Source organism: Rhamphochromis longiceps, linkage group LG16 (assembly GCF_057381845.1).
Source record: "Rhamphochromis longiceps isolate RC_006_pf linkage group LG16, R_longiceps_female_GT1.1, whole genome shotgun sequence".
NCBI classification, from domain to species: Eukaryota; Metazoa; Chordata; class Actinopteri; order Cichliformes; family Cichlidae; genus Rhamphochromis; species Rhamphochromis longiceps.
Genome location: NC_140572.1, coordinates 20,290,208 through 20,311,497, shown reverse-complemented (window position 1 = coordinate 20,311,497; position 21,290 = coordinate 20,290,208). Strand labels below are relative to the sequence as shown.

At 40.9% G+C, this 21,290-nt stretch overlaps 2 protein-coding genes across 7 annotated transcripts in view; one reads left to right on the top strand and one right to left on the bottom strand.

The window, feature by feature from the left end:
• Positions 1-7,053, top strand: part of gsk3ba (glycogen synthase kinase 3 beta, genome duplicate a) — a 36,046-nt gene extending 28,993 nt beyond the window's left edge. For 2 of the 5 annotated variants that reach the window (XM_085385653.1, XM_085385654.1), the window contains exons 9-11: positions 2,286-2,472; positions 2,880-2,978; positions 3,775-7,053. In XM_085385653.1, coding sequence (XP_085241779.1) covers positions 2,286-2,472; positions 2,880-2,978; positions 3,775-3,845 — 357 coding nt within the window. In that variant the 3' untranslated portion in view covers positions 3,846-7,053. Of the gene's footprint in view, positions 1-2,285; positions 2,473-2,879; positions 2,979-3,739 lie in introns of all 5 variants that reach the window. The other 3 variants (XM_085385656.1, XM_085385658.1, XM_085385655.1) reach the window with 2 other exon arrangements.
• Positions 7,054-8,616: 1,563 nt separating this feature from the next.
• On the bottom strand, positions 8,617-21,156 carry nr1i2 (nuclear receptor subfamily 1, group I, member 2). Of its 2 annotated transcripts, none has more exons than XM_085384333.1 (9): positions 20,275-21,156; positions 19,216-19,450; positions 16,172-16,302; positions 15,758-15,927; positions 14,202-14,518; positions 13,979-14,124; positions 11,069-11,185; positions 10,768-10,873; positions 8,617-10,678 (listed from the first exon to the last, which is right to left on the bottom strand). In XM_085384333.1, the coding sequence occupies exons 2-9, from the start codon at positions 19,395-19,397 to the stop codon at positions 10,522-10,524; spliced, it is 1,326 nt and encodes a 441-aa protein (XP_085240459.1). In that variant the 5' UTR covers positions 19,398-19,450; positions 20,275-21,156; the 3' UTR covers positions 8,617-10,521. The 2 variants fall into 2 exon arrangements, with proteins under 2 accessions (XP_085240459.1, XP_085240458.1); XM_085384332.1 differs by having other exon boundaries at positions 19,216-19,445; positions 20,275-20,539.
• Positions 21,157-21,290: the final 134 nt, after the last annotated feature.

Sequence of the window (21,290 nt, the reverse complement as noted above, 5' to 3'; positions counted from 1 at the left end):
TATTTTGGCCCATTCCTCCATGCAGATCTTCTCGAGAGCAGTGATGTTTTGGGGCTGTCGCCGAGCAACACGGACTTTCAACTCCCGCCACAGATTTTCTATGGGGTTGAGGTCTGGAGACTGGCTAGGCCACTCCAGGACTTTCAAATGCTTCCTACGGAGCCACTCCTTTGTTGCCCGGGCGGTGTGTTTTGGATCATTGTCATGTTGGAAGACCCAGCCTCGTTTCATCTTCAAAGTTCTCACTGATGGAAGGAGGTTTTGGCTCAAAATCTCACGATACATGGCCCCATTCATTCTGTCCTTAACACGGATCAGTCGTCCTGTCCCCTTGGCAGAAAAACAGCCCCATAGCATGATGTTTCCACCCCCATGCTTCACAGTAGGTATGGTGTTCTTGGGATGCAACTCAGTATTCTTCTTCCTCCAAACACGACGAGTTTAGTTTATACCAAAAAGTTCTACTTTGGTTTCATCTGACCACATGACATTCTCCCAATCCTCTGCTGTATCATCCATGTGCTCTCTGGCAAACTTCAGACGGGCCTGGACATGCACTGGCTTCAGCAGCGGAACACGTCTGGCACTGCGGGATTTGATTCCCTGCCGTTGTAGTGTGTTACTGATGGTGACCTTTGTTACTTTGGTCCCAGCTCTCTGCAGGTCATTCACCAGGTCCCCCCGTGTGGTTCTGGGATCTTTGCTCACCGTTCTCATGATCATTTTGACCCCACGGGATGAGATCTTGCGTGGAGCCCCAGATCGAGGGAGATTATCAGTGGTCTTGTATGTCTTCCATTTTCTGATGATTGCTCCCACAGTTGATTTTTTCACACCAAGCTGCTTGCCTATTGTAGATTCACTCTTCCCAGTCTGGTGCAGGTCTACAATACTTTTCCTGGTGTCCTTCGAAAGCTCTTTGGTCTTGGCCATGGCGGAGTTTGGAGTCTGACTGTTTGAGGCTGTGGACAGGTGTCTTTTATACAGATGATGAGTTCAAACAGGTGCCATTCATACAGGTAACGCGTGGGGGACAGAAAAGCTTCTTACAGGAGACGTTACAGGTCTGTGAGAGCCAGAGATTTTCCTTGTTTGAGGTGACCAAATACTTATTTTCCACCCTAATTTACGAATAAATTCTTTACAAATCCTACCATGTGGATTCATGGATTTTTTTTTTTTCACATTCTTTCTCTCACAGTTGAAGTGTACCTCTGGTGCAAATTACTGACCTCTGTCATCATTTTAGGTGGGGGAACTTGCACAATCGGTGGCTGACTAAATACTTTTTTGCCCCACTGTAAGTCACTGTAGGTGCACCCATCAGTTTCTATATTTTATTGGTTTTTAAGTTTTTTCAGTCCCAATAATTATTTGAACAAAGAAAAAAATATCAGACTTTATAAGAGCAAGAAGGGAGAAGGATGCAACACCATCGCTGGTAGAACTCTACATTTTAAACACTTGTTACCGGATCTGACTGGTGATTCAGAACATGCCGTTTTAAAGTAGCAGTTAACCCTGAAATGAAAGTTGACTTACCCGATGCTTCAAAACAACTGAAGCATTTAACCACGACTTCCGAGTTGCAAGACTTGCTTCAGGGAGGAGTTTGATAATGACGCACTGGTTCATCGAGCTGAAAACAACCACTTTCTTTGTTCTTGACCACCTGTAGCACAATGTCTGGGCCTATTATCAGCAGCATCAGAGCTTTGGCACAGGCTCAAAGCAAATATAAGATCTGCCTGATGTTTTAGAGTGGACTGATGTTAAACCTGTGCTATCCTGCTTCAGTCAGTTACTTCATCAACTGCCACCCTACCTCCCAACATCACGATGTTGCCTCGTTGCTTGTTTTAACTCATCTTGAGAACTAAACAGGTTTTAAAATCTAAAGGACAGTCTCTCTTTCTTAGCTAAGCACAGCTCTTCTATTTGAAAAAGCAATTAGCCAATCAGGAGGGAGCAGGGCTATCAGGCCCTCCTGTTCACCTCCGACGTGCCTCGCTGTGGTCGCTCTCTGCAGCTGCATTTCATTTGCTACTCACTGCTACAGCAGTCATATGCTTCCACTGATTCATTCATAGCACGCCATAAAAAATACATTGGTCAAAGTGCATTAGCTTTCATAGGATATTAGTAAAGATTCATTTTTCATCCAGTCATATGCTCTGTGTGTGTGTGTGTGTGTGTTGTATATGCGTTTGTGCTAAAAATACTGAAATGTCTCTTTTCTTTGGAAACTCGTGATGTTCTCATTGTTGATTCGAATTGACGTTCAGGTGTTCCGACCACGTACGCCTCCGGAGGCCATCGCCTTGTGCTCCCGCCTGCTGGAGTACACGCCCACGGCCCGCCTAACACCCCTAGAGGCATGCGCACACTCATTCTTTGACGAGCTGCGCGACCCCAGCATCAAACTGCCCAACGGGCGAGAGAAGCCCTCGCTCTTCAACTTCACTACCCAGGGTAGGCGCACTCACAAAGCATTCCTCGGAAGAGAAACCATTCATTTAAAAAAAATAACACCTCTCCCAAAGTCCCATTTGCATTGTAAATACGGTTTAAACACGAATATTAAAATAACAAATTCAGGGGGATCCAAAGCCCTGAGGGTTTAAAGTTTTTCTGTTTTGAATAATTCACTTTACTTTATTTAGATACTCCAATCTAACAGATTTTTTAGAAGAATATAAAGTACATTTAAATAATTTTTTTTTTTCTGGGACATATCGGTTATCTCGTGTTCACAGTAGCATTTATCCGTAAGGAAATCTAAGCACATCTTAAAACGCCACTTTTATGTTATCGCTGGTCTGCAGGTAACTTTGTAACAGCATAATGTGGTAATGCATTGTGTGTTCTTCTTCTTTTAGAACTATCTAGTAATCCTTCTTTGGCCTCCATACTCATCCCTGCCCACGCCCGCAGCCAGGCTGCCGCCTCTACCCCAACCAATGCATCTGCCACCACAGGTTAGAGCCACGCTACCTCCGTCAGACCCTTGTTTTATGTGGTTAGCTGCTCTATATTTATTACTTTGAAGTACTGGTTGTGGCTTTGTTTTTCAAATTAGCAGTAAGCAATTTCATCCCCTAAAGGTCAGCCTCTTTAGTTCAATTTAAGTTCAATTTAACTTAAGCCAGAAGTTGTTTTGCACTCATGTCTCCGAGCACTAAACGCTGCAAACAACAACACATGCTGTTTTCGTCGAAGGGTTGACTTTACTTAACATGCCACCTCAGTTTGGCAGTATCTTAGGTGTTTTCAGCTGTGAGTTTGGCTTTTAATTATTAATAAAACAAGATAATTGAGTTTTTGTTTTTTTTAAATTGTGACACCCTTGCTTTGTTTTTTGCTATAAATTCTTCGCACTGTGCTCTATTACAGCAGCGGCTTTTGCCCGACACCATAGGCCCAAACTCACTCCCAGTCATGTGACATGCTTAGCTTACTTCACATTCATTAATTATTGCGTTTCCACTTCAAAGAACTGCTAAAAAAAGTTTAGTGTTTTTTCCCATCAATCCATGGGGTTTCTAATTGTTTTTAAATTGTGTGTTTTTCCAGAATTTAAAATTCCTTTCTTCTCATGTATGCTTATGTTTAACCTGCGTAGCATTATCGATTCACATTTGCTGCTTATATTGTTCAGTGTGGTTTGTATACACAGATTTGTATCCTTCGCTCTCATTGTGTCTCTGTAACTCTTTTTCTACCTTTATCTCTAAACCAGCTGTTCAACTGAGCACTTCCTCTTCCTGTTCATAGATGGCAGCAGCACAGAGCGAGGTCCCACCACCACCACCGCCTCTGCCTCAGCTTCCAACTCCACCTCCTGAGCCCACAGAGCACCTGCCCCGCCCCTGTCTCAGCCCCAGCCCTCAGCCTCTCCATTGCCCTGGCCAGGGGGTGAGCTCTGCTCAGCTCAGCTCTGCCCTGCTCCTCTTCCCCGGCAGCAGCGGAGCGATGCTGAAGCAGGCCGGGTTCGACAGCTAACTGACCACAAACCTAGCATCCCCAGTCTGCCTCTCTTATCCCCAAACCCGGCCTCAACATAAAGCTGTTTGAACTCTTCTCCATCCTCCGTCAAAGATGCCTCTCCGTGCCCTCTCGACAGGGAAGTGAAGCGCAGGGCCGAAGATGTTATCGACTGTACTGTTGATTTAAAAAGTACACTGTACACGTATACACAATGCTAGCCTGCTAAGAGGACAATCTGTAGAAAAGTCCTGAGCTCTCCCCCTTTTTTGCCCTTTCTCTATCTGGCCTCCCTCTCCATTGTTCCATTTTTCTGCATCCTTTGACCTCTGACCCCTCCGTCCCCTGGCCAACCCCTCCTCCTCGAAAAAAACAAAAACGAGCCCCGCCCCCCTTTTGGTTCTTTCTGTAGTGCATGGCCTGAGTATGGTAGGATCACCTGGGGGCCACCAAGCCCTCTCACATCCACTTCCGCAGACAAGGCATGAGGCTCACGCACGCGTATACACACACACAGACACACACCTACACCCTCAAACACACACATCCTCACACACATGGATGCATGATGATCCTGGTGTATGTGGGAAGAAACAGTCCTCTTTGGGAGGACATGTTTGGACAGTGTTGTTTTTTTGTTTTTTTTCTTTGCCCGGGGTTATTTTTAAAAATGGTTGGCGATCTGTTTTATTCAACTTTGTTTTTAATTATTTTCTTTTTTGTTGTTTTTTTTTTGTACTCCTGGGCAGACGTCTTTTGGATTGCCACGTGTGATGGATGTGACATGTATCTGGTCCTGTGTGCTTGTATAATATATACATACAATACAAAACAGACATGCATACACACACAGTTTATATATTACTTTTCCTTATGTATAAAAAGTATATATAGATATATGTATATTAACTACAATGGTTCAGAAATCATTTATGGTGAGCTCATATCTGGCAGAGCAGTGGCAATATTTGCCGCTGCCTAAAGACAATAGATTTAGATAAGGTGGTGTTTTGTTATTATTTTATTTCTGTTTTTGTTGTTGTTCTCTTCTTTGCTGGAGTGTGGTTAGATTCCAGCAGCCACTTCCCTGTGTCGTCTGTATTAAGGCTGTAGATGGATTTAGGGCATCGCTCTATTCCCCGTCTTTGTACTGGCTCTGTCTGTAACAGTGTTTCTGTGACAGTGCAGCGTCTAGACAAACGTGTCCCCCACCCTTTTCCCTCTCTCCCTCTCTCTTTCTCTCGCCGTTTCTGTGAAGAATTCGAGGTTGGTTTTCACGCTCGACTCTCGGCCCGCGGTCTTCGGCGCACCACCGGCTGCCTCGTGCGCTGCGACCACCGACCGGAGCGCCCCTTTCTTTTTGTCCCCCTCCACCCCCGCAGCACATAGAGCCACTCGGTACAGTCTGACGAATCGTCTTATTTACGGAGAATACTCACTACATTTAAACAAAAAAATTAAAAAAATAAAACCAACACAAAAAAAAAATTCAGAAAACAAAAAAAATCACACACACACAAGAAAGAAAAACTGAATTTGTACATACAGTATAAATGCTCCTCACCAAAATTCTGACTTGTATGACTTGTATGTTGTTTTTTTTTTTATGTTGTTATGTTGATTTTTTTTTTCTTCCATGTTGTGTTCAAGGTATGTATATATGCAGACCCATGTACTGTTTATGAGCAAAAACAAAGATGACAAAGGGTGAGGGAACGGATGAAAAAGATTCAAAAACAAACAAAAAAATGAAACAAAAAACAAAAAAAAACAGAATCAGGGCAAAACTGATGTTGTGTATGGATATTGTAGATGACGACGACGATGATCAGCTTTATCCAGCCATATGTTCAATCTTACCTGTACAGTACAGTAGATTACAGCTGTATTATTGTAACAAGAACTAGTCATGTATAGTGTAACTATAGTTTGGAGTGCCTTTGCTTTCATACACCTTCGCCTTGTTTCCACCCTCACCCAGCCCACGCCATCAACCCCCCCACCCCCACTGTCACCGCCCCCCTCTGATATTGTGACTCTCCCTTTTGGTGCTGTTGAATGTCCTGCTGTCCGCGTGCTCACTCACGCGCCCCCTCTTCCACCCGATGCACATCCTCTCCCTCCTGCTCTTTTCATTGCACACTAAATGTAATATACAGACATTGTTAATTGTAAGGATATTTTTTTCTTTAACTGAAGATATAGTAGACAGGTGTTTATTTTAATAGATGTTTTATCTTGGGGGGCACACACACACACACACGCATACATACACGTGTACTGCAGTCCTGGCACAGATTTGGGGTATGAAGTGGGTGGGTGGTGTGCTGTGGACGGCAGCAGGGTTTTAAACAAAAAAAAAAATCAAACAAAAAAAAAAGGCCTCATATATTATATTCGATACAGTGCAGTTTCTGTATTACTCGCAGTGTTGGTTCTGTTACCAAAGCCAAACCATCATGTTGTGATGAGCCATCCTCAGAGGCAATAACTCTTCTTCTTCTCTTCTCTTTGGATGTTTCGTTGTTTCTCCTCCTGCTCTTGAGTATTCAGGGGGGTGAAATTCAGTAGCACCTAAGGGGTCAAGTCATGTAGCCTTTCTCCTGTCTCTCCCGCTTGCTGTAATTTTGCATTCATGAACGTGTTGCTACCCTCCACCAGAAGGTTGGACCACTTCACCCCTGCCCTCTTACTCCAGTTCAATTAAAGCACCACAATGGCTACCAAAAAAAGAATAAAAGTGTATAAGCTAGTATAATATCTTATACTGACATATACACTAGTGTCATGCTGACTGGGTTAAACTGGGGTAATAGAAAAGAAGAATCTTAAGAAAATACTACAAAAACATCCTGTATAACAGTACTACTACTTGAATGCCTCTGTTTGTGACTGAAATTTCGATTTCTTTTTTTGTTTGTTTGTTTGTTTTTGTTTGTTTGTTTTTTCCTTTTGTTCTGTGAAGGTATGCTAAATGTGCGCCTCTGTAAATATTCCCTCTGCGTGCTCCGAGGAATAGTTCCCTGGTACTGTAATTTGCATTAAATAAAGAGTAGGATAGCCTGGAAATGATCATGAAATTTGTCTGTTTGAGATTCTTTTACTGTGTTTGTTCCCGTCACTTTGTAGACATCGGATCGATTTTGTTAAAGAAAATTCAAACCAAAGTAGTGGCAGCTTAAATATATCTGACATGTATGTACATTGCTGAAGTGGCAGGGACACATATTATATATTGTAAATGGCAATTTATTAGGTAGACCTGCTCAACTAATCATTAATGCAAATATGTATTCGGCTGATCACATGGCTCTAGCTCAGTGCATTTAGGTGTGTAGACATGGTCGAGAGACCTGATGAACTTCAAACAGAGCATCAGAATGGGGCAAAATGGGGACTCTGAATGTGGTGTGGTTGTTGGTGCCAGACTGGATTATCTGACTATTACAGAAACTGATTTCTACCACCCAATCATCTCTAGAGTTCACAGAGATTTATCTTAGAATTATTAAGAGCGAGAGAAAACATCCAGTGGATATAACCAGGATACATAAGACCATCTCTGAATGCACGCGCATCGAACCTTGCAACAGAAGACCACACTGGATGTCACTCCTTTCAGCTAAGAACAGAAAACTGAGGCTACAGTTTACACAGGCTTATCAAAAATGGACTGGAAAAACACATCTGCCCTGACGTCTCAAGTTCTGCTGCTGTGTTCGGACTGTAGGGTTAAAAAATTTTGTGAACAACTTAAAAGCGTGGATCCCTCCTGCGTTGTATCAACAGTTCAGGTTGTTGGTGGTGTAAAGTTTTCAGGGATATTTTCTTTGCGAACTGTTTTTTTGAACATGACAATGAAGTCACTGTAGCTAATTGGCCTCCGCAGTCACCAGATGTGTAATGCTGTCATGTCAATCAAGTCTCCAGCACTTCAGCCTGTGCCACAAAGAATTAGGTCAACTCTGAAGAACAAACCATGACCAGCCTGATACTTTCCCAACATATCTGTTAAAGTGTTTAGTGAGTGTCTTTTTGTGTATATTACAAAACCAGCATGGCAAAACTCATATGATCATATAGATTCACACAGATTTATGTTTACATATTAAGGGTCTGAAACCTTGCTAATGGTTCAATGATGCACTGGCTTAAAATAAATGTGTTTGAAAAAAGAATATCTTTATTACAACATGATGCACAGAGATAACAGAAGCATCAACAGTGAATCACAAAGTCTATAGTAAATAAAAGTAAACAAATGTGGAGGTATTCTGTGCCAGGTAAATCCAAGGATTTCAGTTAGAGAGCCAGTTTCAAGTTCAACCCAAACCCATTAAAAGTTGCCCTTTAATGATGATCTGAAGGCAATAGCTGAAAATCGCTTTGGATGTTCTTAGTTCTTGAAAGAAAAATAGTAAAAAACTGTGTCCTTTTGCTTAATCTGAATCAAATGGAACAACTGCCGGGTACTGTACACAGAAATCTTGAAGAACAAAACTCTCAACTCTCAAAGTCACATAATGAAAAAAGTTCTCCTTAGTGCAAAGAGAAGACTCGAGTCTGCCATCACAAATTAAGGTGGACAAAGAACTGACAAAATAAAAAGTTCCTCCCTTGGGGCGTGTTTATTTAATCCATTAGATCAAAAGTGATCAACAAAACTTCAGGACAGTCCAGATGTTTGCAGTGCAGATCAGCCTCACAGAGAATCTGTTTTTCTGTGTGTGGCCAGAGGGGGGCAGTGTTTGTCTTTATATGCCATCAGAAACGCTCATGTCAAGCATTTTTCATTCATCACGGTTTACAATAAATGAACATTAAGGCACCAAAAGCACAAAACTAGACCAACAACAAAATTCTACATTTAAAAAGCAGCTTTTTCGGAGTCACAACACTGACAACACTCGTTCACTCCCTCTCACCTATATATTTTTGTCCTGTCAATATTTAAGACAATTCAATTCCATTCAATTTTATTTATATAATCACAACAAAAATCGCCTCGAGGCACTTTATATTGTACAGTAGATCGCACAATAATAGATACGGAGAAAAACCCAACAATCATATGACCCCCTATGAGCAAGCACTTTGGCGACAGTGGGAAGGAAAAACTCCCTTTTAACAGGAAGAAACCTCCGGCAGAACCAGGCTCAGGGAGGGGCGGGGCCATCTGCTGCGACCGGTTGGGGTGAGAGAAGGAAGACAGGATAAAATATGATTCGATGCAGAGAGGTCTGTTAACCAGAGATGGGCAGTTACTATAATCTGATTACTTTTTTCAAGTAACGAGTAAAGTAAGGGATTACTATTGCAAAATCGGTAATTAGATTACCGTTACTTTCCCGTAGGAACGCTGCGTTACTGCGTTACTAAAACCGTGATTTTTTGCGAGAATGTCTCACGACAGTGACGTAAGCGAGTGCGCCGTTAGTGACAACAGCTGTGTGCAGATCAACAATGGATCACATATCGATTGTGGGAGAGAGTATGAGCGTGCAGCGTTTAAAGCGTGGAAGTACTGACCTTACTTTGAGTTTGATTCCATAAAAAGTGACAAAAATATTAGCGTCCATCGTGCGTGGGAAGAAAACTTTTTACAGCGAAAAAAACCCCCTAAACTTCCAAGCAAGCACCGAGTGCGCTATGACGTAATGGGAAACTCACAGAGAAACTCGCGGATTCTTCAACTGACCGCGGCACACCTGCACCAGGGTAAACCTCCGCCTACCCCCAGTCCTGCTTTACAGGTGAAAATAGAGCAACAGGACCGCTGAGTCTTTGACTTTATTTATTTTCTGCTGTGTTTTACTTGCATCTATTTGAAAGAGTGAGTGTAAACACAAAAAATATTTTATTTTATGTGCTGGAATGTGCAGATAATAGGTTTAAATGTTAAACTAATTTATTCAAGTCAGAGAATGTTGCATATAATTAAATCTTTGCTTGATGCATAAAGTTAAAAGATTAAAACTGATAAAACAAGTTAAAAAAAAGAGACTTTTCCATTTGATTACATTTTGTATGATGGATTATGTAGAAAAAGTAGAATTGGGCTGAAAGATCTATCGCTTTATCACCTATTCAGGTTGTAAATCGTGTTTTTAAAAAGTAACTAAGTAATTAATTACTTTTGAAAATAAGTAATCAGTAAAGTAACGGGATTACTTTTTTGGGGAAGTAATCAGTAATTAGTTACTGATTACTTTTTTCAAGTAACTTGACCAACACTGCTGTTAACACATAGTGAGTGAGAAAGGTGACTGGAAAGGAAAAACTCAATGCATCATGGGAATCCCCGGCAGCCTACGTCTATTGCAGCATAATTAAGGGAGGATTCAGGGTCACCTGGTCCAGCCCTAACTATATGCTTTAGCAAAAAGGAAAGTTTTAAGCCTAATCTTAAAAGTAGAGATAGTGTCTGTCTCCCGAGTCCAGTCTTCACTCTTTCGACACATGTAAAATAACAATAGGATACTTTCATTTAAGCGTCCCCATTAACAGTGCTTGTGCTGCTCATGTACAGCACACTCTTCATAAGTCATTACAGGAGCCTTTACTGACCATCTCCATTATGAGAGGACTGATGGTGTCAGGCTGGATGTCCTGGATCTGTAGAATCTGTTTGCTGTATTCCTCAGTCATTGTTCTCATCTCTGTAAAGCAGGCTATCACTTTGGGATACAGCAGGCTGAAATACAATAGAAAAGTCAATAACTGCAGTATGTAAAAACATTTCACACTGACTGGAAAGGGGCGAGAATTTGACATTTCACTCACTGTTTCTCTGGACCTGTTCTCCTGCAGTCAATCCAGGTTTTTAGCGTCAGCGCCAAGTTTTCATGAACTTTGTCAATCAAGCTGTGCTGCTGCACGCCTGGACGGTCTGGCAAATCAAGTAAAAAACAAATTTCTTTTAATTTGAAGCCACTTCGCCCTGAGGAAAATCTGAGAATGCATTTTTATTTTGGGCTGGGTACAAATGCACACTGTTTGTAGGGTTTAAATATTTACAGGGTTGGTTAATTATTGATTTGGTCCTAGCAAGGACTGGGATGAACTGCTGAAGAACGACCATCACCTGGAGAAAACAGAGACATGGCTTGCATGAGAACGTATTCTTCCTCCTGTAGGCCCAGTGTGCGCAGGGTGTGGTGAAATCTGAACAGAGGCTCCAGCAGACATGGCTGAAATCCCGCTGGAAAACACAGGAAAACGGGTCAGGAGCAGGACAGATACGGAAGGACAGTCTGAGGGCCACTGAGGTCTGATCTGTTCCCACTTTTCTCCACACTCCAAGAAACGGATTCAAATGGATATGTTTAGTTCCCACTTTCGAGTGAGCTACCATCAAGGTGATTCTGGCAGGGATTTATGTGTGAAAATGTGCAACACATGTACAGGCAAACCACAATCTAAAAGCTCATTCATGCAGAATTATCCACAATTAGGAAGGAAAAAAAAATCAGGGAGAACGATGAGCTCAAAACTACCAGCTACACAGTAAATATTCACCAAATACACAAAACACGTATGCCAGTCAGATATGCGCTCCAAGAACATGCTGCAGGATTTTCCAGACATTCTTGCAAAACTATTTTTGCACAAGTTCTAAAAAAAGCAGGGGTGGTGATTTGCCACAACTTCCCTACAGTTTTTCCAACACACAAGGCTTATAAATGTAACTGACATGCTGTTAGCCTAGGAGCACTGAAACGGTGAAAGGAATTTGCACCAATAAAGACAACTAAAAGCCAGCGGAATAGTCGGGATATCCTTGGTGTGTTGACTGGAATCAGTCAGACATCATTTTATACTGATTTCTGTTGTTGTGGATGAAATAAAGGTACAGTTATTCCACTTGGCTTTGCCAGACAGATTGCACCAGTCCCAAAAAAATAATATCTAACAGATTATAAACAAAATACAAAGTATTTATAAAAGCATTTATACCAAAGACCCCTGTAGTTCAAATGTCATTTATGGTTTATGTGTATTTTCATTCCTTTAAAAAAAACAAAACAAGGAAGTGCTATTTTTAGTGTTTGTTCTCTGTGTGACCTACTTATAGGTCAGTCTGAGCAGTTAACTCGCAAGTAAAGTAGCATGAAGAGCAAACACCTTTGTGATGGATATTTGTAGCTGCACACCTTATCCAGTGTGAAAACTGCAGGTCAGCACCTTGAAAATTAAACAGAGCTATATTCCCTGTAATCTCAACTTTCACCTAGTGCTCAGTGTGAATTCCTTATTCCTAAGAGCTGTTTGTCTAATAGTAAAAGGAAACCTTCAGACAGCGCGTTTGTGAAGCACTTTGGATCGAAAGAAGTAAAAACCAGTTTGACAGCATTGCAGTGAGTGTTTCTTAAGGAGTCATATTACACCACCGTGTGAGAACATGTGACAAGAGTGATAACAGACTGGACATGTTACTGACTGACTGTTGTCTGACTGCTTCAAAAATAAAAGTGCAACATGTGCATGCACGTTAGGAGCGTCAAATTTCTCTTTGTTCATTTTACTCCTGTTTAATAACAGTTTGCAACGTTACATATAGTTTAAAAGCAAAAAACTAGCGAGATCAGAGAATAACGACTCAACGTGTTCATCAAGTGAAAAAACATTTTGCGGGGGCAAAGGTCATTCAGTACACGTTACATGTTATTTAATCAGGTGTACAGAATTTGTGATCAGGGACGTTACTTTGAGTCCTCAGACAACACACACCTCAGAGTTACTCCAATTCAATCAACAACAGACCATAATTGTCTCCATTACTGAATGCATTTTGTATTTTTGTATATTGACTTGGTTATAAGCACTAAGTCCATCTTTATGAACAGTGAAACACAGTGAAACACCTACATTTGCAGTTTCTCACACTCTTTGGAGTACGTCAGCATTTTAAACTGCACAGCCACTCATTGTCACACTTTTTTCAGCAAAAGCTTTCATACACCGCTGCAGTCTTTGCCAGCACCAAAAAGCACCTCGAGATTGCTAACACAGCAGATGATTAGGGAGCTAATTAGGCCTAATCCTCCACTATCCTCTGGTAAGCAGCGTCAAATGTAGAGACAAATGAAGAAAACAAGTGTCAAAAACTAAACTGCAGTTCCTCTAATGACCACTTGAGGCTTCATTCATTCATCATGCTTATCCAACTCAGGCTCACCCCGGGGCTGCAGCCTATTCCAGGTGCCAATGAAATAGTGGACGGTTACACCAAACATCGCAAGGCTAACAGACAGAGAGCAACAACCATTCACACCTATTTAGATTCAGCAATAAGCCTAACATTGGATTTTCCTGAGTGTGTAGAGTCAGTTGCTCATTTTAGGCCATATTGTATAAAACATGAAGTTCAACTTTTCTAATTTACATGTCAGAAAGGAGGATTATCCAGGACATGCTCTTCTCTTCTGGGATGGTTTGAAACACACAGCAAGCCATAATAATTGTCAGATAAACTATTAAAAATGCTCCAGATGATACAACATCACAATTAGCTACTGCAAGTAGTATCAAGCCTACCAGACACCTATCACTGCCAGGACAGGTATCAATCAACTCAACAAACTCAACTATTAAGGTGAGTGAGTGGTTAAAACCTCTCACCTCAGAACACATGAAGCAGGAAACTATCCACAGAAGCCAAAACTTTTTTTTTGTACCAGGTTGTAAACTTGCTAAACTGGTTGGCAGTTTTAACGTGGGAGTCTGGGAACTGACTTGCTTTTTGAGCCAGCCTCAAGTGGCACCTAGAGGAACTGCAGTTTTTGCCACTTGTGCATAGGTCTCATTTTTCAGGTCTGGAGGTCAAGTCCCACTGACTGACTTTGTTCAGAATTTTTTTTTAAATCTCTCTTTAAATGATGCTTTGTCACAAGTGTTCAGGAAAGTGGCCACTCTAAGTGACAGTCTGACTTCACCTAATCTAATCTAATCTAATCTAATCTAATCTAATCCATCCAACTGTAAGAAGTCTTACCTCGTACAGCGTCATCTATGCAGTATGTAATATGGCCACATTCCCATGTGCTCGTTTTTGAGTTGAACACCATGTTGAAGCGGATCTGCATTATTTCAAACGTGGCTCCCTTCAGCAGAGATATTTGGTCTCCCATGGTAAGAGACCTGTAAGACACCAGTTTGACATCAAGTGTCGAAAACGTGCCGACTGAATATAAATATCCGTTGATGTACACATTTACCGGAAGTCTTGGAGACTTTTGGAAAAGCTAATGACGTTCTGGATCATGTAAGTCATGAGGTCGGCCACATGCGGAAGAGCAGTGAAAACACATCTGTTTTCGACGTCATTCCGTATGTGGTGTTCTTGTTTTTTAATGGAACTGTGGAAACAGGAGGAGGATGAAGAGCATGAGGTGGCAGATGGCGATGATGTGGGCTCGGTGGTAGATTTACTCGCAGTGCTGCAGCCGTTTCTAGGGCACTCGGTCAGAGGGTTAAAGAGCTTGCTTGCCGTCTGCTTGTGCGTATTCACAGGAAGGATGTTTCGGTCCATAGGCTGAAAAAAATCAAAGATCAATTACACAAGTTAAAACAAAGATGATGATTGGGCGTACCCCCACCCATCCTGGGTGGGGGTACGCTTCAGAGTTTGGTAGGAGACTATATCTCTGGTCTGCTGCCTGCTCTCGAGTTCGCGTTTAAAGTTGCCTCGAGCCTGGTACACCACTGAAGACTAGGGTAGGAAAAGTAAGGGTTTTGTTGTTTTTAGTGTTTTAGGCTGGGAGTTGCACATAGTAAATCAGTGGCACCAAACTTGGTAGGAGGTTTGAGACCATTCTTGATTATGGTCTGTAGCTGAGGCAGGTAGGCTGTTTTTAAGTTGGCATTGTGTGCACACCCTGTGTGTGCATATGTCAGTGTGGATGGATGCTAATGAGATCCTTGTGAGGTGAGTGTTTTGTGCTGTGACTTTTAGTGTTGTGGGGAATATGGCTATTTTGTTGGATCACTTGTGAGTGTTGTTGGCCAGGTGATGGCAATAACACTGTGGGGTGCTGAGCCACCCTTGATGTGATCATTGTGTGGCCATAGCTCTCCAGTTTGTGGTTGGTCACTAGTACGCTTGATTTACTGAACTTTTTGGATTAAAGTAACTTGTTGTGGTATAGGGCCACTTGTATGTGACTGTTTGTGTGGTGGAGACAACAGATCACTTAGTTGTGATTATTTGTTGCTACTTTTGGTTTTGTGTTGTAGCAGATCAGGTAATCATTTTGGGTTTGTGACTGTTGTGCTCCTTTGTGTTGGTCACATGTTACTTTTTGTCTGTTCAGTGTGGCAACTTCAAATCCTCATGCCCATCCATGCTTAGAGATGCCAACTATAACGTGAACACTGCTTCTGTTAGCTTTAACTTTTATTCCAGGTTTGTGGGTCAAGGAACTGAAGGCTTCAGAGGGGCTTTTAATAAATTTAAGGGTCCTAGAGGAACCCTTTTAAGGGAGGAGGTGTTACGTCCCTCTGCAGCTTCTAATCGTCTCAGTGTTTTCAGCTGGTGCTAATTGGCCACACCTAGTCAGGTGTGGATAAAAGCATACCTGAGGAAAGCTTTCCGGCAGTGCACTAGTCTTTGCCTTGGTGGCACCAGCCATTTTAGCCAACCTGGTTTTCCATTTTAGGATGAAACCTCTTCTCACCCACACTCTGTTATTCGTCTCCTTTTTTTATGTTGCGGCTTTTGAGCCGGGTCGTAACAATGATGAAGAGCTGAAACTGCATGCATTCACTCACACACCCTGAAGCTGCTGAAGCGGGAAAATGCTGAGTCGAATGTGCTGCGGTGACCAAAGAGCAGTTCCTGAATACGTTTTTCTTGTTGGAATGAAAGCTCCACTGGGGAGTTAAGCATCTTATTCTTCTTGATTTGGACCCTCCTCTCCTGCACCTTTTCATCAGACATGACCACTGAACAAGCACAAAAATACAAGCATTTACTATGTCAAGCATGTCAGCATAAAACAACCTGATCTGATTCATAATTTCTTCTCAAGGCATGAAAATTATGTGTATCAATTTATTGTATGACATGATGTAAACATGCAAAATGATAACAAGCATTCTAGAAACTGATGGGTGCACCTTTTATAATACCACACACTTCCTACAGTGACTTAAACATTAAGTATAAAAGCCTTTAGATGTTACTTACTGTCTTTGCACATGCCAATGGCCTGACATTTGCGCATGCGGCAGGCTTGACAAGACCGGCGGCTGTTTTTCGTTATAACACATTTATTCAGGAATGGACAACGGAGCTGGTTTGACCTCTTTATGTTACGTCTGAAATGAAAAACATCCACTCACAAAATAACAGCTTCATGCCTTAGGTTTAACTGCTTGTTAATGCAAATATCTAATGAGTCACAATTTGCACAAGTTTACTGAAATTGCACAACAAATGTGCAGTCTCAAGTTCTGCCGCAACATTTGTTTGATAGGGTCAGAATTTGGTGTAAACAACATGAATGCATGGATCTCCACTCCATTTAGGCTGGTAGTGGTGGTGTAATGGGGTGGAAGATATATTCTTGGCACACTTTGGGGCCCTTAGTACCAACTGAGCATCATTTAAACATGACAGCCTACCTGAGTAATGTGCCTGACATGTCCACAGTGCACCCATCTTCTGATGGCTGCTTCCAACAGGACAATGCACCATATCATAAAACTCAAATCATCTCAACCTGGTTTCCTAAACATGACAACAAGTTCCCTGTAATCAAATGCCCTCAATAAAAAGCTCTCAGTAAAATAGAGCACCTTTGGGATGAGGTGGTCTGGGAGATCATGGATGTGCAGTAACTGTGTGATGCTATCATGTCAAAATTGACCAAAATCTCTGGGGAATGTTTCCGGCACCTTGTTAAATCTATACCACCAAGAAATAAATCAGTTCTGAAGGCAAAAGGAGACCACCCTGGTACTAGCAACCTGTACCTAATGAACTGTCTGTACTGTGTGCACTGTGTGGATTTAATTTGTGAAGGTGTTGAAATTAGAGAAGGTCAAATTAAGAACCAAAGTAGATGAGAATATCACACTGACACCACCTTTTATGCCAGAAATTGAATGTTATCTGACCACTCAGCTCACCGACAGCAGCCCATCTGAATAACAGGGACAGAGAGAGCTTTGGTGGCAGCAAAGTGAGGTTTATATAAAGAATACTTTGGCCTAAAGAAGTCAAATAATAAACAAAACTGAGCACACTTCTAAATGAGACAGTTCAGAGAGCATATATGGTGAACAGTATAATAATGTTCAATTAAAAATCAAAATAAAAGCCATTAAAATAAATGGTTAACTTCAATACTACAAAACTCTAGTATTTGGGCTCGCAGTGATTGATGATGATGATAACACATTGATGACACACAGCTTCCTATCTGACAGACATCTTGAGCTTCTCGTTGTATAAACTCTTTAAACAAAAGGTCAGATAATTTTAAACGTTTTACAGCTGAATGTGAGGAAAACTGAAAATGTGATTAGTGTTAAAGTTAATATATCTGTTACGTAGTTACAACACATTTCAAACATAACAAGCTTCTGACTCAGAGTAAATCATGTTTTCATTTATCACGAGCAGACTAGACCACTGTCATTTCCTGTTTGTGAGCCGTCCTAGTAAAAGAGTTCAACTTATTCAGAACACAACTACACCAGTCCTAACTAGGTCAACAAGTCACAATCTAGTCTTCTGAAACCTGCATGTGCCACAGAAAGAATACAATTCAACATCCTACAACCTCCTACAACTTCATGGTTACTCAGGTCACAGTGAACTGAGGTGGCCTTCAGATTGCAGAGCAGACGGTGTCGAGCTTATTTCACATTTTGAGCCTATGAAAGCAAGATAGTCACTGTATCTATGTATATATCTATGTATATAGATACTATGCAAGATGCAAGTATATGTATAAATGTAGTATAGAGAATGTGCTTGTGTGTATGTGTGTATATCCGGTCCTCACGATCGCGTGTCTGTTTATTTGGTTGACAGGGTGCTAAAAGTACAGAGGTGCTGAATTCAGGTGAACTGAATTCAAATTAACTTATAAATACTACTTAAAAAGTACTTTTTGGGCATGAAAAAAAAAGATCCGAAATGTGGTTTCACTTTATATGATATTAAAAATTTACAATATAAGCAGCCAATTAAATGCCATGAACATCCCCCACCCCACCAAAAAAAAAAAAAGTATTAATGACTGCCTGTACTCTTTATTACATTACAGTGTGTTTGGCATCACTGTGTTGAAAAATGAAGCGGATGCCAATCAGATGCTTTCCAGATGGTAAAAGCAATCTGATGGTATTTTTCTGTGTTCATAATTATATTAATTTTGACAAGATTCCCAACACCACTGGATGTTTTACTAATGACTGTGGTATGAAGGTAAATATGTTGCACTTGCTGTGTACCTCTCTCCTGACCTATTAACAGAGATTTGAGCCACAAATTTCAAGACCAGTTGCCACTGATGTTTAGTCCAGTTCTTGTGTAATTTGGAATACCTCCACCTTTTCTGCATGTTTTCTTCCCTTAAGAGCAGATGGATGAACTGAAGGGCCAGATGCATCTCTCTGTGTCTCTCTGTGTCAGGTCTTTGCTGGATTTTTTCCTCTTTCTCAAGGACATGACTTTTAGAAACTGTTCATCTGCTGGAGATGATGGAGTTTTTCTAACCCTGCCACTTCTTCTTTTGTCTTCTACTTCTACTGAAAATTCTTAAGGACACACTGCTGAGATATGCCAAATTTTCATCTAATATTTCTTATTAGATGAACTAAGTTATTAGTTATGTATGGACAAAACACTGGTTTGAGTTCAACCAGGAGCCTTTTATGCTCATCAGGTACAAAAACTGAGTGAGTGAAAATGACTGAGAAAGCAGCAAATGTCAAAAGAAAATTTTTGGAAGACCTTCTGGAAGACTGGAGAACTATTGCTCAAGACCACTTTAAAAGATTACAAGAAAGTCTGGCTCCTCGGAAGGAAGATCACTAATTTGTCATTTCACATTCACAAGGGATTCTTTTCATGACAAAAATTTTTCTAAATATAATTAAAAACATGAGAGAAACTCTAGATACAGCAAACATAAAAGCTGGACTATTTGTTTTCTAAAAGCCCTTAAACAGCCATTTATTGCTTGATTCATGATGTTATTAAATGTTGAAGAGCTTTACCTGAAGAAGCCCTTGCAGCCTTCACAGGTCAAGGCATTGAAGTGGTAACCATTAGCCAGATCTCCACAGACACCACACACTCTGGACTCCTCATCATCTGTCAGCTTCTCCTCCTCATCCTCTTTATTCAGCCTTGCGAGCACTTCACTGATGATCTGCACTCCAGCGGCCTTCTCGCTCATTCTCACCCGAGAGATAATCAGATTAGTCTGGCGTCACTGCCTTCACATCTGTTCTGGGCAAGATTGATTCAGTAAGAAATGGAAAGGTTCCCTGTGAGATCAGGCTTAGGTTTAACTACTATCAGCACTACTACGTCACAGTTAATGTACAGGATACACACTGTATATCCTACGTTATTGTGCTATGATACTCTTAAATGAAAGGATATGACCATAATACTGTGGCTGAACCATTTGCTTCCAGCAGTGACGCATACCTGGATATGACTAAAGGCTCCTTGTGGAGTCATTTACGTCTATTACAACCCCCTATTCATTGTGGCTAAATGGTCACAGTAGGAGATCACCTTGATTTTCATCAAAGAGCAAGAGCAATTTTCTGAAGTGCACAGAACAGCTCACAATGTTCAAGTGCAAAGAACAATGTGGACTCTTCAATTTTTTATTTTTTTTTTAATACTTTCCAGTGGAAAAACGGTAAGTTGCACAAAAAACAAGCACAGGCTACTGTTGATTAATGATTTAGCAACATACATTTCAGGTATTTTCTGCCAGTAAACAATGCTTAATGCAACCTTTTTAATTTTAACACTCAAATCCCTCCGAATTACTGACACACTGAAATCACAACTTTAACGTAAGTCGTTGTGTTTCTTTAAAGCATACACAACTCCACACACTCCACTGAAGCAGCGTGTAAAACATGCTTGTTTGGGAGTGCTCCTACTTTACTCCCACCCTGCAGGCAGGCAGGTTTGTAACTGAAGCCTGACCTGTCTAACAGGTGTGCACAGGTCCACACAGGTTGTCATAAAGTAAACTCTTTTCCTTCCTTTACCTGGTTAAATGTCTGGCTTAGGTCATTCAAATCACTCACCTGATGATTCCAGATGTCAAAACAGCTGTACGTGGTCCACAGGTGCCCGCCTCACTTCGCTTAATCAGGGGGAATTTTGAGCATGACCAACAGGGGAGAGAATCGTTAACAGGTCGTCGTGCAAGCTTTCGACCAGCTTAATGTTTAATACTGGCAGTTTGCCACAACTACAACCGGCTGCAGCCGAAGAAACTGTGTAAAATCCAGCACCGCCTACTGATGTCGTACTTCGTAGACGCGGATCACGGACGCAGGGGCGTTTCCAGGATGGAGCGACACAGGACGAATCCAAATATTTAATCGGAAATGGAATCAGCACAGAAAAAAAGGACACGATTTTCTTGCAAAAGTGATGAAACATAATTTTTCGTTGAATAATTGTGGAAACGTGAAAAAAAAGAACTTTTAATGTAAGTTATAATCCTGTTTAAGAGTCTTCATGCTGCACGTTGTAAAATCAAAATATATAATAAGTACCAAAAGTCATTATGGAAAATGGCACCATTTAATGTTGAGCTGCGATTATTTTAATTGCTTGTGTGTTGCTGGGTATCTGTAATAATCCAATCAATCAAAAACAAACAAAAAACAAACACTGGATTATCACGTTTGAATTAGTTTTTGAGGCTTCATCATCATCAGAGTGATTTTCCCCTCAAAAACTGAAATAAATTGCACAATGCATTTTAAAGAAATACATAGCTAAATATAAATAAATTTAAAAAACAGATGTAGCAAATATGACATAAATTAAAACACCTACAATAATAAAGATTTTTTTTTAATTCATCACAAGGTTCAATAATCCCCTTTTTCAAAATAAATAAATAAAATATATAATTTCTGGCAATTAATTCATGCCTATGCTTCAAAGGGTTCAAATACATCATCTACTGCATAAAACACAACATTTGTTCCCAAAACGTGGTGGAGTAAAAGCAGAAAGACTTCTTCAAACATTTCATGTCAAATTAAATTAAATTAATTACTGCTTAGAGTAAAAAAAAAACAACAAC